A 19,135-nucleotide genomic window follows, 5' to 3' on the forward strand; every position below is an offset into this window, starting at 1 on the left:
CTTTACTTGTGGGGGGGACACGACAAGTCTACAACCTCATGTAGCACAGATATTCTGATTGGTAATTTGTAATTTATTTTATATAAATGAATAATAATCTCAGGGCTGACCCAGTACCTCACCAGGCAGAACGTATACCATATGTTAAAGCACAGTGCTTACCACAGCAGACCGGGTTCATCTGTATCTTTTAATATGAAACACTTGTTGCATGTAATTTCTTTGTTGTAAAGCACTTTGGACTGCATTTATTGTATGAAAGGTGCGACACAAATAACGTTAATTGTCATTAGCTAGTTTTATTATTATTTTATTATCAAAAAACATGGCAAAATTTCCCTGTTTTATTTCCCTAATTCATGTACGGCATATTCTCACTGCACTGCAAGGTTCACGAATCACTTGAACTTGAATTACCTGGATGCTATGGCATGCAATTTCATAATCACACAGGGACATGAGTGACAAAGTGGCAGGGTTAAAAGGAACGACAGATATGGCACATAAATGGATAATCACTCCTTAAAATGAGGTAGGATAAGCAACTCGCAAATGGTCTTACTTGCATGCCCGTTGATCATTGCTGACACTAGTGTCATACGAGTTGAACTTGTATGTACAAACACTCTACTGAAAGGTGCTACGTAACAAGAGAAGCCCTAAAATTAAAGCTTTTACCATTCACAACCTCAAATGACAGACCCAACAAACACCATTAGCTCAATTAAGAACAAAAGCCTTTAAGCACAGAAGCTACTTGTGAAATGTAATAAAACAGGATTTACAGGAAACTTGAATGGTTTCTTCACAATGTTGTTGTTTTGTTGAACAGTCATCATCTGCACACGTACATACAACTACCAAGTTCTAAAACTAAGCTGCAGTTTTTCTGTTGTGGTGTGAAAAACCTGAAAACAAAAAGAAACGCTGCAGCTTAGCAACATTCTGGATTCCTTTTCATAGTGATCATATTTCCAGTCTACTGTAAATGGGTAAATACCACAATAGTGTGTCACTATGAGAAAAATGTTATGTTGGAGTTTGTAGTCTGCCACACTTGCAGAACAAAGCATGTCTGTTGTTATTCACATATCTAGAAGATGAAAGAAAAAGAAATCACTCTTAAAACTAAATCTCACTAATGTTTCTATCTCTAATGTATTAAATCACTGACTGTTTGAGACACAAAAACCAAACAACAGAGTTGTGCCTGAACGATGCAGAGTGGTTTTTCATAAACTGTACAATAAACGACAAAGGCCAGATTTGGTGACAAAAACAGGAAATATGATCTAAGCTCTAACCACAGCATTGCAAGGGGAGCCTGAAGAAAGTGTGTTGTAAATTGCTCAAATAACCACATACAGATGAGTGACGAACTGAAAGCATAAAGCTGAACAAACTAGGAGAGACATAACAAATGTGCACGCTACCATGTGTGTGTTTCTTCTGATCATTGTTGAAAACCCAGAAGTCAATTTGAGACGTGTGTACAGAAAATAATGGAAAAGAGATAACAGGTTTGGAGGAAGTCAGAGTGAAGACTATGCATTAAACTGCACACATTTCTGTGAGTTATGGGTTGAAAGCGTTCAATATTCCACGAGAGAAACACCCCTTCCAGCACAGAGTACATAATTACGTGTAGCGAGTGATTTATAAGGATGAATGCTCTCATTAGTATACACTGTGAGATTTTCAATCAGGTATTTGGGATGCATGGACTATTTTGTAGAAAGAAATTCAACCAAGACAAATGGGCAGGTGGCTCGTGGGGCTCCAAGACTGATGTGATAACACAGGGTAGCATTATTACTGCTAATAGTCACCATTTCACAATGGAATTTAATGTTTAATGTTACACAGAAAAGTGCAGTGGCAAGGAAGTAATGAGTAATTTTGTTCCTAAAAACTTTAACAGGAAAGCCATTACCACAATGTACACAAGTGTAAGACGCACATACACGACAGCAAAAAGGAAACGTGCATTTTTGGACATCATTTAGAAAGGCTAAACCAATCTAAATGAGGTTCTATGGTTTACATTTAATGCAAGTTAAACAGAAAACCTAAGTCATGAAATTCTCATTAGAAAAATAAAATTTGCTGAGGGTTTGGAACCAAGAGTTAATCATAAGGCAAGCCAAAAATAGAATATTAGAAAGGCATAACACAAAGTGTCCAAGAGTACTTTAGATGCAAACTGCAATATGGAGGATTTACAATGAAAATACCAATACTCCATTTGTTCAGAAATCTTGTAAATCAGTAGCCAGCTTTCTCAGCCAACATTACAACAATATCTGTATTATAGATAAATGCAGTTATGCAACCCTTTTCCATGTAAGCATCTCCTGTTTCATTACAACTACAATTACTAATGTTGTGCCCTGGATGAATAGCGTTTTGCAGCGTTCTACTGCAGCAGAGGGCAACGGTCATGGAAAACAGAAATGCATCACTCTAATGCATCACACGTGTACCTCCGCAAGGCCACCATGCATGGTGTGTTTAGAGGTTTGAGACAAATTTGCAAAAACCATCTTTTTTTTTTAATTGATAACATGCTGCAGTAACAGGAACAAACATTAAATACACAAAAGTATTTTTTTCAGAGCTAAAGCAGTTTAATACTATGCATATAGAGTTGAGTTTCTGACCTGTATTTGCATTTTTATTCCCACTGTTCAGCAGCAAGACTACTTGGCATCCGTTTCTATCCAAAATGTGGTTAAACAGAATGAAAAAACAGAAAGAAACTTCTGTCTCAACGTATAATCATCTTTTAAACTACAAGGGAATGTATCAAATCTCACCATCAAGGCCCTTCTGAGTGTTTTCGCCCATGCTTCGGTTCAACTGTAAGGACAGACTTGTAGTGTTAACACAGACAAATGATCACCATGATGGTAGAAACACTGGGGGTCTTGACCTACTCACAGGAAAATATACATAAACATATTTATATTATACCTGAGAAATTTGAAGCTCATGACGTCAAAACTGCTTTACTCCAATCCCTGCCCTTTTGGTGCCTATCAACATTTCATGGAACTAGAGCCAAGCAGAAAGAGGCCAAAACAAACTGAAGGAAAGTATGCAGGTCAGGTGACCTCCGAACAGCGACAGATTAGTCCTACACTGTCTCAGACGCCATCCCGGGTTTAGTTAGATCTGTGTACAATGCATTTACTGTGCTTTTACAACCTGTAAGATGACAAACACAGATTAATGTGCTTTTTAAAATCAAATCTCACTCTCTAGCCGCAAATGACCAATAGAGCAATTACTGCTTTTAAAATTATTCACAAAAAGAAAAAAAAAAAAGGCATTGCTGTCAATTTAAGTTAAGTAAGATTTACAGACCAAAGGTGCATAAGTTTACAAACAGGATTCTTATTTAAGCAAGGTGTTTTTTTTTTATATTCTGCACAAACTGAACATGAGCACAGTCTTCACAACCTGGTGTAATTGCTGATATCACAATATTAGAAAAAAAAACATAGAAAGACATGAGAAGTCCTTTAACATATAACTGGTGAATTGTAAGAAAACAGGAGTGACAGTCTTCTGTCAGCCAAATGTGACCATTAATGCATGACGGGTACATGATGGCACGTCGGTCACACTGCAGCTGCTGAACTGGTTGGGTAAGATAGTACCACATGTATACTATGGACTTGTCTCCACATTTGTTTGGAGTTCACATTAAAATAATGCTGGCACAATATGTCACAACAGCAACCAACCAGCCTAAAGTATAAGTAAGACAGGTATGAATAGTTTTAACGTGAACTACAAACTGAAAGTGAAAGAGAAGTAAAAATTATGTATACACACATATTATGGTCAAAGTGAAATTAATGCACACAGTATCATAAGAGCTAAATAGAAGATATAGATAGAAGATATTATTAGTTATGCAGTGTCAGACTGATGCAAAGAATCGAAATGATGAATATGACTGAGAGAAGACTTAAGATAAAGACTAACAATGCACAATATTTTTGCATTTACTACAGTTTAAGAGAAATTGAATTTCAGCATTTTAACCTGCATTATGTCACAATTTAGAGTAATTTTTAGCACTCTAACTGCACTACAAAAATAACATTTATTACCACTTCACTTCAGACCCATTTAACACAAGGCAGTAACAGCAAACACTAAAGACACAGCAGCTCTGCAATTTCAAGCCTAAACTTGGCATCAATATTTTTCCTGTCCTGTTACTCTTGATAATAAACACTTTCCTAGCTTTCTCTCATAGGTTTGCCAGAAAGGTGGGTGTGTGTGTGTGTGTGTGTGTGTCAAACAGAGAGCTTGTGGTCAACACATCATTTGGCCACACGCATAAACATGTTCAGACTCCGACCTAAAGTTATATGCACGCATCCATGAATACGCTTAGAGAGGCTGAATGGAAACTACGCCTGTTCTATAGTCAGTTAGGTGGGTGATAGGGCTGCAGGTCATCCACTAATTGGAAAGTGGGTGATGTGATCCCTGGTCCCAGCGGAAGATACCAAACCTCAAAGTTCTCTTGATGGTTTCTTCCATCTGTATCTGAGTGTATGTGTGAATGGGTAACACTCTTGATGAGCAGGTGGCACCATGCGTGGCAGCCTCTGGCACAAGTGTGTGAATGCTGGCTTGTGTTTAGAGCACTTTGAATGGTTGCTAAGAGTAGAAAAGTGTTATAAATGCAGTCAATTTACCATTTTCTGTGAAAGGATATAAAAACACAAAAGAAAAGACTGGAAGGGAATCACACTCTTTTGAGGTTAGTTCTATTTCGGACTTCATACTGTACTATTAGCAGTAATCCAGGCTGTCTCAGATAAACTAACAGTGCTATTTTACTCACATTACCTCTGTGGGTCACTCTGAAACTCGAGCATGTGTTACAATTGCTGAGAAAGATGTATGTCAGGCGAACTGACCAAGGAAGGTCATGGCTGTGCATGGAAAAAAGGGTGAACAAACCTGAACCTGAACCTGAACAACCCTATGTCTGCCTCGGCTAGTGGATTTCAACACATCAAGGTCTGCTTTCACGTCACTAGCTTGTCTATCACAAATGATCCATAAGGGCACGTTCACACTATTCGTCTTTTCCAACCTGCTAGCTCCTACTTTTATTTGTAAGTCAATGGACAGGTGTTTATAGTTAGACATGCAAAGATTGAGTAGACAATTGAAAGAAAATTAATAAACAACGATTCTGAGTATTGCTTAGTCATTTTTCAAGTAAAGAATGGCATTCTGATTGTCCCAGAATTTGCTGTCTGTTTGGACTTAAATAAAGTCAATGTTTTTGCATTTTGGGCTGCTGTTGGACAAAAGTAGACATGTTATGACATCCCATTTGTGCTCTAGGATTTTGTGATGGCCAGGAGATAATTGTGATGCTTTGCAGATGAAAAGATTAACAGATTAACTTGGAAAATAATTTGTAGAGTAATCAGTTATGAAAATAAATAGTATAAATGGAAAAAAAGATATGCAATAAGATTATATGGTGCATATAATGGTATAATTACATATGTACCATATAATGGTGCATATATAATTATACCATTATATGTATAGCAATATAGCACAGATTTCATCTGTTATGTCACTTGGTGGGAGAGAGAGAGATCTGCAAGTGAACGAGTGAGCACACACTTCCTTTATTAAGATAAAACACATATTTACATGCTAAAGTCTGGTGAGGGGATGAAGAGAAGCAGGCTCACTCAGTGAAGAAACATTTCTGCCAGTATAATGACAGTTTGAGAATGTACTTTGCCCTCAACACAAGTAGCTTTGGCTGCGGTGGGAAGCTAAAGGCCACAACTAAGACATTCTTGACCAAGTCACTAATTAGTCGCTTTCCTTATAAGAAAGCCAGTGGTGAAAGGACTGTAACTATAACTGTGCATCTATGTCACAAAACAGTTGCTATTCAGCAGCAGAAGAAATACTACAATCTTTGACTCAGGTAGAAACAATACCACATTGTAGAAATACTCTGTAACTACTAACTTAAATAATCAGATAAACGTAGTGGAATACCATATTTGACTCTGAACTGGAGTGCCACAGAACTGTAAAGTTGCAGAAAATTTAAAATATTCAAGTAAAGTACAAGCTTCAAAGCTGTACTTAAGTGCAATACTTGAGTAATTGTACTTAGTTAACCATGTACGTGGTAAGGCAATGATGGAAAAGCTTTTACAGCCACTGAAGCTAACACACCACAGACTGAGTCAGTATTATTCAAAATTTTTGTACTCCATTTAAAATGACACATCCAATGTATAAGGGGAAAACCACATACTGCGGTATACATCTTTACCACCCATTTAATGATAAAAAAGTATTACGCTGTGATGCTGAGCCAAAGTTGAAGCTGGTCATTATGGAAGCACAGCTTCAACCACGTCTTCGCCCAGCAGACTGCCAGCACATAATAAAGTCAAGTCAGCAATTTTTCACAAAAAGGTGTGAGGAGAGTCTAACCTGCCGGAGGCCACAATTATGACACTGACAGCAATAAACACATGAACATGGATGTCATCACAGTGCAACACAAAACTGTCATCCGTTTTTTTTCCGGGAAAATTATTTATCGATTTGCCATCTGCTGGCAGACGTGATGGAAACAGAATGTGTGGCACACAGTTGTCAATCAATAGCCTAATACAGTGGAAATGTTTTCCATGAACAGCGACACACACACACACACACACACACACACACACACACACACTCTCCTTCAGTGCCTGCTGTTGCTCACTAACTTACAGTTAATCCGCTAATGTACAGTAACGTATTATGGCTGTTTGGGGCGAATAAACACAAAACTGGTTTTGTTTTCTGTGCACACCTTGGATAATATTAAAGGAGAAAGCTGGGCGGCTCAGTTGGTAGAGCGTGCTATTCCCTCTGCAGTGGCCACAGGTTTGACTCCAGCCTGTGGCTCATTTGCTGCGTGCTATCCCCCCTCTCTGCCCCCCCCTGCCTGTTATATCTTCAGCTGTTCTAGATGAATAAAAGGCAAAAAACCCAAATAATTAAAAGGAGAAAGCTGACTGCTGAGTCTCCTTGGGTTGGTGAGGCATGGAATCAGTGGTGTATGTGTGTATGTGGACTGTTTTTAAACAGAGACAGTATTTGACCAGGATCTCTGCCATTTGTCTGGGACGTTAAAATCTTCAAAGACACGTGGACTGTTACTGGTCAGATCAACAGTTATGACATGAATGATTAATCAAAGATCTATATTGTTGTTGATTTATTTTTGTCCATTGACTGATCAATTAATTAACTAAATGTTTAGGCGGTAATCAATAAAATGAATGTGCAGTCAATGCCAGAACAAAGTGAAAGTCGGAGGGGGAGACCAAAGCAGTATACAGTGACATGAGCGGAACTGAAATGAAATGAAAACACATAGGATGCACAAAACCATCCTTGGCTTAAGCTATAGCTGAATTAGTAGGTGGAATAATCAAGGAAATGAAGATCAATGCACTTTCCAAATGACACTGCGTTCCGGCTATTGACGATAGCCACACACCACTCAACTGTAAGCATAGGTCTAGTTAGGAAAGGCACAGCTCAAAATTGCACTGCAGTGACAGAAATATCAACCTAAATGAAGCAGTCTGTATTTGGAAAGTAAAACGTTTCCCTGGCTTGCTCTCAAGGCTTCTGGCTGCCATGGCAACTGTGTTGGTCTCTGAGTGACTCATCTTTTCGGTGTCTATCACACAACAGGAGCTATGAGCACTCCAACCTCTACACTGCAGGAGGGAAGAAACATCTTTGCAGTTTAGGACCTGAAACGTACTGGCTGCAGACATCTCCATTCTTAGTAAGAACCAGGAATAATGCCGATAAACAGATTATTGTAACTCAATTACAGATGATCAGGTTAAGTATGTGCTCTAATTGGTGAAACCATGTTAAGATACTTGGTTTATACTCATAAAAAGGTCTATTGCTGCATGATTTACTCCTCTCACTTTGGCTTTTATGTAACTGTGTAAACAGACTCAAACAGTGCTATCAGGTGATGGCACAGTACCACCATTATTCTGTTTTCATATACATCAAGTACTACAACCACTGCACTCTTGCTCAGTTAGAGGTGGTTCAAGTTGCCAACAGGTGTCAAGGATACTTTAGTCCAGTCAATTAATCTATGTTTAAACTTCCTGTGTCAACATTGGGAAATTAATCATTTGAAACCTCACTAATCATTAGACTTCCATCTGATTACCATAGGTGTGATTCAAATTGTCTCACTATTCACAGGGGGCACAGTTTTCTTCTGTTCTCTCCTTTGCCATGATTCACAGAAGCTCTCATGCAATGTTTTGAACACTGACACAAATGTCCCCTAAGCTATACATGTCTAACTTTTAGTGAGTGGGTAGCCCTCTGGCGCTTCCGTACATTATGTGCCAGTGGCTCTTTCACAGTAAACACTTTGCAGTTCTACCAATAATTAATTACATTTCAGCACATTTCCTAGTGGTGAAAAGAGCAGTTTAAAGCTATTTAAGTGTTTTTCCTACCATCCTATCAACATAATTGTCATTATGTTGCTTAAATTATAAGTGAAATACTCACACCACTGACTTGAATGTGCCTGGATTCAACACTATCAATGAACAATATCTGAAAAGACAGCTAGACTTGCAACCCTTCATCACATATGCTTTATGACTTTGATGAAAGTCGTGAGGCACTTAAAAAACATGTGACGTGACTGTGGGAACCTGGGCACAGTGCACATGCAATGGCCCCCTTGTAATAAATAAATGGAGTACACAGATGACATTCAAGTCCATGTTGTGCAGACTTAATCTGCCCAATCACAAAAAAACAAATAATTTTACAACAAAATACATGTTTCTTTAATTCACCATTACACCATGCTAAAGAACAAATCACGTCAAAACTTTATCGGAAGAAAGTTGGATAATTTGACCCTCACTTTCAGTCTTGTCAAGAGGACAGTTGTTGCTGTTCTGTTTCAAGTCAATTTTAGGTGTGGAAAATCATACAGGTCTTCAAACTGTTAGAAAACTGTATGAAAAATATATGCAACACAAAACAAAATTCAAAATGAAACACAGCATTTTCTTCTCAGTCATGAAACATGAAAACCATTGCTGATGCCAACTCATTCGTGAGATATTTTGTTTTCTGCATCTTGAGATGTTACGTCATGTTGAACAGTTCAAACTACTTGACCAGGCAAGTCTTACTGATTTCAACTGTGCTCTTTCCCCCAGCAACATAAACACTGCAAATATGCTGAGGCTTGTCCGTATAAGTGGGAGTAAATTAGTAATTAATAGTCAAAGAGTCATTACATTGAATAAATATTTTTAGTGTGGGTCACAATAGAACTTAATTTGATACTATAGACAACAGTGCCTCTATATGATAAATTAAACAAAAAAATGTGCATTGAATAGTTCTTACTGTCATATATAGTGTATTGGTTATATCTCAATTATGTTGTAGATTAATAGACAAGGTTCAACCAAAACCCAAATGTAACTTTTTACTCCTCTGTATTAAGCTAGCTTAATGTAAACAGTGCATTATGCACGCTGCATGACAGTGAAATAACTTGTGAAAACAAGTTTAAGTACACAGTGGAAATGCACACATTGTTGTGAATGGAACTTAAATACACATGGTTGTAAGGAAGCTCAGCTCTGACAGATATAACCACAGGCCACAAAAAGACGAGTGACAGGTATCAATAGTCAGGTGCATGCTTAGATTTGTCATGTTACCAAGAGGAAAATACCAAGGTGGAGAACAGACTCCACTGGTCAGATTGTAAACCTTGTTAGACCTCACATGCCCACTTCCATATACAACAGAGCACTGCAACAACTGACAACAGACTCTCTAACATTTGATCAAGGCCACCCATATTATCTCACACAGTGTCACATTTCACTTGCATTTATTGTAAAAATTAGTGCTTGCTGTACAATGAGGAAGACCCAAACATCAGGTCTGGGTGCAGCTGAAAGGCAATGTGGTATTCAACAGGTAGTTGTAATTTCTCAGATGCTGCATAGTGATGCCTCTCACCAGGCGCATTTCAGTCTTTCTGAATTGGAATACAACTGTGGTATTGTGAGCTTCAGAATAAGGCTTGGATCAAGTGGCTTGTGACCTGCGGCTTAAATTTTCAAATTATTTGACTTGCTGGGATGAATTGGATAGCCTAGAAGAATGAATGGAAGTGATATAACCAGCTGTGTGCTCCAGCTTTTGAGTCATAGCTTAGCATATTTGCAGTGAAAACAGCTCTGAAACATCACAAAATATAAACCTGTCAGGCTGTAAAGAAAAGATTATTGTGCCTTTCTTCATCTTTCCCAATGCCATCTTCACTAACAAGTCCCTACTAGCATCAAAATAAAGAGACGAAGAAAACAAGCAATCCATCCTGACCAAACTGTAGCCACTACTGTAGCCAATACGGAAACCTCCAAAACACCTAAGGCAAAGTAATAAACGCCTCTTAACCTCTTCTTCACTCTCTGGATGTGCCTCTGCATGTCAATTCGGGCCTTGTTGTTACTGTTGTTGTTAGTCTATCTCTTGCTCTCTGCAAAAACCTTGTAACTTGGAAACCACCACAAATCAACTATGATGCAAGGAAAGTTAACAGAACTATTAACAAAAGTCAGTATTTTGCACCACAGACCACAAAATGGACGCAGTTTACATTTTTCAAATGGCCTGTTGTCAAAGCAATAAATGACTGAGAAGAAAATATTTAGAAATGTGTCTATAACACTTCTGACCACTGTTTTCCTATCCATCGGGTTCAGTGGCCCTAACATGCGCACAATACTTAATCTGAAATATTTGCACAATTTGGCTTCACTTCTGGCATGTTTGCTGCAATTGTGGTAACAGACATGCTGAATGTAACTGCTGCGCATCTATTAGTGCACATTGCACATTTGTCCTGACAGCCTATTTTAAGCGGCAGACCCCTTCATCCTCTTACCGTACCTTTGAGCTGCGGCAGCGGGGAAAGCTCAACCGGAGCGCTCTGAGTGCGGTACTGAGAAGAGCCTTGGGATTTTCTCTGCTTCTGGGCCTTCCTCATGGACTTTCTCGTAAACCCGTCCACTTTCTCGGATGCAGAGATGGCCGACATTTTGATGCATAAACTGACGAAGACTTCAGGCGAGCTATTGTATCCTCTAGGTCAAACGGAAGGTTTCTTCGTGTGCTCCAACGGCTCGCATCAGCACAAAAAAAAAAAAAAATGGAGCCAACTGCACGACCTGAAGCTCGACTCCTGTCCAAGTCTCGTTATTCTGTATGATCCAACATGGTCGCTCGATATTGGGGTTAGACGGTGTCCAAAGACAGCATCATTAGGGCAAGTGGCTTTCTAAAACACGGGGACAATCTTCAAAACACGAACCAAAAAGCCAAACTACAACTCATTACATTGGCCGCAATATAACCTGAACTTTCCAACGCTAAGAAAATTGTGCCTTAACTTTCCAAATTTCGTATGTTTTCACTGTCTCGTTGTGTTTTCAGAGGGTCTACCTGTTGAAAAACGTATAAAACACACTGTCATTACAAACTAAGTTGTAAAGTCCTGATAATAACTACTGTACCTACGCTGCCAGCTAATACACCTAGCTAGCTCGCTAAAATGAAGTGACGTTAATGCATGCCACTACAAGTTTGTACGACTCCTCAGGAAAAAAAAAAAAAGTTGCAAAAGATTGCTGCCCTGTGAAATTCATGTAGCTCTTCGGTACGAACACAAAGGTTTTAATCCTAGTTAGACTTCCGTTGAGTGTGTTTTCTGAAGAACTATTTACGATCGATGAAGTTCAACGGCGCTCGAACAGGCTCGTTTAGCACTAAAAAGTTAGCCGTGTCCGCGACCGAGCGCCTTTGTCTTATCTACATTCATCGGTGAACACAGAGCAGTCTCGCTTTCACGACCTCTCAAAAACACTGAGCCTTCTTAAACACAGCAAATTACTAGATGTCGAGCAGGCAGCCATAAAAACACTCCCAGGATAACCGTACAGCCGATGTCTGCCTGTCTTGACTGTTCGGTGGACTGCAGAGCCTGACAGTTGCACGTCATTGAGTGACATCTCTAACGGCCAATCACAAGCAGAGAATTAAAACGCCAGAAACTTTTGAAGCCAATCAAATTGAGCAGAAAGCGGGGTCCTGAACACGTGACATGTGAAAACAAATACGTGATTTTGTACTGTTGAATGAGGAGTGGCAGCTGTAGTAGATATTAATAGTCAGGAAAAGTTACCGCCACTTACCACTAAACAGTCCACATCTTCGAGGATGGTTTACAATAGATGGAGCAGTACTTTGTTATGGAGAGAATAAAATTAGACCTGAAGAACTAAATTCATTCTGCTTGCTGCAGGGAGAGTAATTATTGTACCCCTTACGCACTACAGCAAATGATTTAAGTCACGACTGTCATTGCTGTCACTTGTGCCTCACCACCAAGCTCTCTTTATCACACAACCACATAGATAACAGCGACAGCACACAAGCAACAGCACGCAACACACTTTGAAAACAAATTTCAATTTAATAAAATCTGACCACAGCAAAATTGTGTCAATTAAATACAAAGGAACCAAGCAACAAACATTGGTTATTTTGTACATATAAACAACCTAAGCATTTGCTCAAGAAAAAATACATTTTTCAGAATTTTATATGTGTAACACAAATGTCAAAACACACATATGAAAAAAGATGACTCAATACATCTTAGCGAAGTCCACAAAAAGGCTTAAAGATGTGAATCAAACAAATAGTAATTTTTTGGCAGCGTTTAAACCTGCAGGCAAATATTTCTCTCTGCACTTGAGGATTAACACATGGTTGACTTCCTGAACAAGTATATTAACTGGTGCTCCAAAGCATCTCTTAGAGTTGTCAGGTTTGAGTAAAAGGAAATATTTACTCAGCAACATGCAACTTGATTATTTTCAACCAGAGATTCTGCACAGCACCAGAAAACTGTGTAGGAGGCAACTGCAGAACCCATGACCTAATTATAATAGAGCAGCCTCTTGTGTTGTCAAAACCACAGCATCAAATATTCAGAATGATGGTTTGTCAAATTCTGTCCATCACAGGTTCATGTTCTTAGAGGCTTAGTGTTTCAGGGTTCAGGTTAAAAATATTTTTTTTAAAAAAAATAAACAGGAGCACAGAGCATCTTGACTGGCACAAGTGGTCACTCCAGAGGCCTTCTTGTGAAATAGGAGGAGATTTTCTTCATGGTTTGTGGTGAGCGGATGGTCTGGAAAAACAAGAACTTAAAAGGTTAACTGCAATATTCATCTTGATAACTAAAAAACATTCACTTGTATGTAGACATTAGCATTGATAAAGAAGGACAGAGCTCAATTAAGAAATGTATTTCTATTGTAATGCAGATATTTTTTTCCAGTGACTTTCAGTGAAGAGAGCCATCTTGAGTTTCTAGACTGACAGACTTTCAGGTAAGCGGAGGTGAAAGTTTAATATTGCACAGCCAAAAGAAATCATACTTGTGTGTCCCCATAGTAATTTTGCATGAGTTACACTAGTCTCAGAGAGGTTCAGTGGTTCATGCTGCCTTAAAGAATTAGTTCCACATTTTGAGGAAATATGCTTATTCAACCACAATTCTATGAGCGATGACATTATTAATTATAAAGCAGCAGTGTTGGTTACCTTTGGACAGAACCAGGTGAGCTGTTTTCCCCTGTTTCCAGTCTTTGTGCTAAGCCAAGCTAGCTGACTGATAGCTTATTTATTTACTTATTTACTTGGCGCTTTTGCCTTTATTAGATAATGGACAGTTTAGAGGCGGACAGGAAATGTGGGGAGGAAGAGATATGACGTGCTACAAACTTACTCGGCAAGAACAGAACCCGAGATGTTGCATTTATGTGTGTATTAGTCTAAAAATGTTCCAACTTTCAGGTTGCCACTAACCAGCTGCCAGCTGTAGCTTCACGTTTCGCTGACAAATATAAGAGCTACACTGATCTTACATTTAGCTTTAAGTAAGACGGGAAGTAAGCCTTTTTCCCAAAATTGTAAACTGCTCTCTGAAAATGCTACTCCTTACCGGTGAAGCTGGTGTCTTGCCTTCTTGTTTTTTAGAGGCACTGGGGCTTCTGGGGGTACTGGGGCTTCCTTGACCTTTCCTCATCTTTTGGCCCATCACTGACAGCCAGTCAATTGCTCTGGGTGAGCAATTCTCCTTGCCCATCTGTCTCGATGAGGCTTGCTTGTCGTCCTCTGTCTGACATTCTGTTTGTACCCGGCTCTCTTGAGCAGGGCAGCAGATTCCAGACAGGGTCCGGCTTCTCTTAGCTGTAGGGTAGAGTTCAGCAACACAGTCACACTCTTCTGCATGCTCACAGCTTGCAGATGCACCGTCACCCGTGTCCAGTCTGCGTTTGGCCCGACGCTCAGTGGGAGAGGTGCTGCCCGCTGGGCCCTGGGGACACGGGCTCAGCACCCGACGAAGCGGATGGTTGACCTGATCGGGTGATTCATGGCTCGGGGACAACCACTGCTTAATAGAAGATGGTGTTCTCTGGCGAACAACAGCAGCTTTCACGTCCTGAGAAGGAATGGGTGAGATGGTGCTGGAAGGCAGAGGCAAGGCAGCTCCACTGGGAGCGCAGGCAGCAAGCTGGGGTGACGCCAGGCCACAAAGACTCTCTGCCCTCGGAGTCTTTGCAGGGGTTGTTTCAGCTCTGATCAAAGGTCCTTAACAGAAGCAGAAGACCTCATTAGTTTAGATGTGACAGAATGAACGCGTTCAATGACACAGTTTGCATTCAAGGACGGGACAGCAGTGACACATTTCTCATGCTAAGTAAGGCAACAATGTGAAGAACAGAACAGCCACCAAAAGACAGTGATTTTACAGTTACAACGCAGTTAATGGTAGTTTTAATGCTTACTTGAGGGAGACTTAGGACGTGCCCAGCCAACGAGGTTGGCTTGTCCCACTGAAGACTGTGCTCCATCCATTTCCCGGTGAAGCCTCCAGATCCTTATAGTGTGGTCATCAGAACAAGAAGCAATCTACCAACGGGGCACAGAGCAGTGGGGATTATACAGAGCCTAAATCCATCTTCTTAGCCTATTAAACCAGCTCGGCTTCACAGTGGGGAAACACAAACCCTTCTGTCTGCATTGTAAGTTTTGCAAAAGGCAAACAAGATGGAAATTAATACAGCTGTGACTGCTTATATATTCACAGGTTGCTCAAAGAGTCTTTGTAAAACTTGACAAGACACAAAGAAACATGATAGTTTGTTGCCTTACCTTAGTAAAATCTGTTGGGCACCAAGCAACTGATGTCACTTCCTCACTGTGGCCTTGGAGCATCATGGGAGGATGTTTAGGGTCAGAGATCTGAAATAAATAAAAAAAAAACACCATTATGATAACTGCTACATATCAAACACAAAACAATTTCCCATCTTAAAACAGTAAAATAAAATAGAGACTCTACCTTCCAGATGTATGTGTGATTGTCACTTGAGCCACTGGCCAAAAATTGGTCATCTGGGCTGATAGTGGACTTAATATAAAATGACGAGTTCTGGTGGCCACTAAAGACTGCCACTGTGGAGGAAAATAAACAGTAATATAATCAAGATTCAAGTCAGAAAGCTGCTGAGTCTAAAACAAAGTGATACAAACGGACCACGAGCCCCAGTGAGATGCAAAGTGTTAACAAAATAGCTAAAGGACCAGAGAAACTGTCCTTTTGTTCATGTGTATTTAGTGGTCTAGTCAGTTCTCCAGTGACTGTTTCAAAATGGCTATCAGGCTTTCAGTGTGATTCCATGCTCATTAACAGTCCAATTATGGATCCACGTCCCTCCTTCACATGTTCAGTGCTCTCACTAATATATAAAACGATTATGCTTGTACAAGCATGCAAAGTCCCTGCATCTCGACACTTCCTCTATCAAATTTCTTGCTTTGCTCCCCCCATGATGGAAGGACATTAGTTTGCAGCCCCATCTAGTGATATGCAATGGAAATAAATCAGTGATGAACTGGCAAGTGTCTATTTTGGCACAATGTGTGCAGTCAGAGTGGAGTCCTTGTTTACCTGGAGTTGTTTTTATTCCACTGACATTGAACATGTAGATATTATCATCAGTGCAGTTACAGATGACGTGGGATCTCGTGGAGTCGAGAACAAGACCAGAATAACCTGCAACACATGCAAAACAACTGTCAGCTTATTCTGGTCATTTGTATACTTCAGGTAAACATGACATCGAGCTTTGTACAAAACGAACCCAGTCGTGTGCGCATGCAGGACCCCGGGTACGGGTACGTCTGCAGCGGAACAGGATCGTGATGGTGTGCGGTGTAGTTCTTCCTCAGGTCCCACATCTTAATTACTCTGGTTGAGATGAATGAAACAGGAAAGAAAAAAAACAAACCAATATGAACATGCTAGTCTGTTTGTTTTGACAGTCATTTTACACTGGCATGCTGTTCATTCTTACCCATCGACAGCCCCAGAAGAGATGAGGGTGTGCTGATCCTGAAACAAAACCACCGTGACACTCTGCTGGGTATCCTGCAAGAGAGACAAGGTGCTCAAAGATCAGTCTTCCTACTGCACAGCAATGCTTTCATCAAATAGGGTCGCTTGTTGAAGACACTCACCACACTGGGAGCCATGCCACGTGTGCTGCTCCGCCTCTTCTTTGTCTTGGTGGAGGGGTTTGTCTCTGCTTTGTTGTGAGCGCCACTGATCTGTTTCACCTGTCTGTAGAAACCATCTGGGAAGTGGACATGAAAATAATCACAAATGCTGCTCAATATGAGATACCCACACTAAACTTCTTCTGCGTTGGACACATAAGACCTAACATATTCTAACAACTTGTTGGTGTGCCAAAACACTAAATATTACACAAGACAAAATCTCTAATTGATACCTTTTTTGCTGCACCTGGTGTCCCAGACCATAATATTTCCATCTCTGCCCCCAGTACAGAACACAGCTGTTTAATAGAAGACAAAGCATCAATAATGTGATACACCAAAGAATCATTAATGCAATCCATATATAAATATTCAAGTGAATGACAAGCCACCTTGGCATAATGTCTCACCGTCAATACAGTTTTGTGCATTTTGAGAAAAACCAGGATAAGAAATTTAGCTTTAGTTCAGTACATTTCATACCTTTCTCCTGGGGTGTGAATGCAACAGACTTGAGGCTGCAGAGGTGACCCTTGAAGCTGCCCAACATCTCCCCTGACTTCACATCCCACAGCCTGGCCATCTGATCACCAGCTGCAGTCACCTAAGAAAGATCATTAAAAATCATTTAAAGAAAGGTTTTATTCGTAGGAATACAAGTGAGGAATGAGGAAACACAAGCAGCCAATGAAAATATTACCAACTATTAGATGTATTAAAGTCTACAAAAATCAAGTCTATAAATGCATTTAAACAAATAATATAATTCTATGTGCTTACTACATGAGGCTCCCCCGGTACCCAGGCTATGTCAAAGACAGCATTCTCATGGGCCAGCCATTCTGCAAACATTCACGCACCATTAGTCACTGGTATATCTTGAAAATAGACAGAACATTTGTGAGAACAGAGAGTCTCTACACATACCTTTAAGAAGAGGCCTTTCACGGCTCTCTGTGTTGTAGATCCGAACAATTCCTTCTTCATTAGCTGCTGCAAGGATATTCTGCAGGTCCCCGGCTGAGGAGAGATGGGAGATGAGGAGACACACCGTTTAGATGGATAACTGGCCACAGCTTCAAGCTCTGCTGTGTATCTCCTTTTGACAATATAGCATGTAGCGTTCAGGTGAGTTACCAGAGGAGAAAGCCAGCCCAAACGGTGGCACGGAGTCACCCAGGTTGCCGTAGGAGATGTGCTCATCATGTCGGACACACTGGTAGCCTTCCAGCAGAGAGTTCAGCGGGTGACTGGGCTGGGAATTTGCAGGGAGGGCTGGAAGATCAAAGAAAGAAGGTACATTTAGTCAGACACTGTATCAAAACTACTTTGACGTGCTGTTAATGATGTATTTCGATTTTGTAATTTTATTCAGTTGCATTTAGAGGTTAAACTGTACTATATATTTTACGCAGTGAATGGCTGTGAAATTATCCATTACAAACAAATTATAGTTTATTTATGACTTTCTCGTTTTAAGGTTAGCCAGATATAATATACAACATGGGAGCACAGGGGATTGACCTGAACATCAGCTTCATTTTATTTTACAAATTTTGCCTGCATCTGACATGTGATCAACACTGCAAAAATGTTCCTATTAAGTTGACTTTAGCCATATTAACCAACCCTTAATTACTCTTTACTACACATTTTACTGGAACTTTTTTAACGTTCTGAGGATTCCTGTTTCACTAAGACAAAACATGAGGGAACGCGATCCGTTATATCAAAAACGTAAGATAACGTTAACTTGCACCATATTGTTAAACTCTACTGACATGCCAACAGAAATATCCCACGTTCAAATATCCAACTGCAAACTGTAACGACGTGGTTTTGGGTACAACTCCAATAAAACAGGATGGCTGGGTTACATTACCCTAAATGTTCAGCTAGCTTAAATCTTGCTTTGTAGGTAGCACATAAAACAACACCAAACCAGCGATATTCCCAAACACTTCAGTTCTCTCACCGTTCTGCCTTCGCCTGCCCACTCCTCTGTCAACAATCGAGCGGAAAAGCATGCCTACACTCCAGTAGAAAACGATCTGGAATTTTTTTATATTACAGATAGGTTTGTCAGATCGTTAGCTGGTGGTCTTTTTCCGTGTTTCTGCTACTTTTCTTTCCCGCGAACAGATCTTGAGAACACAACGACCGAATCACCCGCTAAACTTGCGTTCCGCGCTACCATTGGTTGGAAACACCCACTTCCTCGCCAACATCGACTCCACATCCGCAGCCTTTGTGACACAGTAACTGCTGACTGACCCGTCCTTTCAAAATAAATTACACTCTACGGATCAAAGTTACAATTGGATAAACTCTGTTTTGCATC

The 19,135-nt window shown here is 40.1% G+C and overlaps 2 protein-coding genes across 2 annotated transcripts in view; both read right to left on the bottom strand.

Moving 5' to 3' along the window:
- The window catches only part of ppp2r5a (protein phosphatase 2, regulatory subunit B', alpha isoform), a 36,293-nt gene extending 24,136 nt beyond the window's left edge, over positions 1-12,157 (bottom strand). Inside the window, exon 1 of the mRNA XM_046372465.1 lies at positions 11,050-12,157. Within this exon, the coding sequence (XP_046228421.1) occupies positions 11,050-11,197 (148 nt within the window). The 5' untranslated portion in view covers positions 11,198-12,157. The remainder of the gene's footprint in view (positions 1-11,049) is intronic.
- Positions 12,158-13,244: 1,087 nt separating this feature from the next.
- Positions 13,245-19,013, bottom strand: dtl (denticleless E3 ubiquitin protein ligase homolog (Drosophila)). The gene is made up of 15 exons (XM_046372464.1): positions 18,770-19,013; positions 17,932-18,069; positions 17,722-17,814; positions 17,575-17,636; positions 17,278-17,398; positions 17,028-17,093; positions 16,753-16,868; positions 16,590-16,663; positions 16,377-16,483; positions 16,184-16,288; positions 15,575-15,687; positions 15,385-15,474; positions 15,018-15,141; positions 14,171-14,820; positions 13,245-13,354 (listed from the first exon to the last, which is right to left on the bottom strand). Exons 1-15 carry the CDS (start codon positions 18,819-18,821, stop codon positions 13,289-13,291), a joined length of 1,977 nt encoding a protein of 658 aa, XP_046228420.1. The 5' UTR covers positions 18,822-19,013; the 3' UTR covers positions 13,245-13,288.
- Between the last annotated feature and the right edge of the window lie 122 nt (positions 19,014-19,135).

This window comes from Scatophagus argus, chromosome 19 (assembly GCF_020382885.2).
Source record: "Scatophagus argus isolate fScaArg1 chromosome 19, fScaArg1.pri, whole genome shotgun sequence".
NCBI lineage: Eukaryota > Metazoa > Chordata > Actinopteri > Scatophagidae > Scatophagus > Scatophagus argus.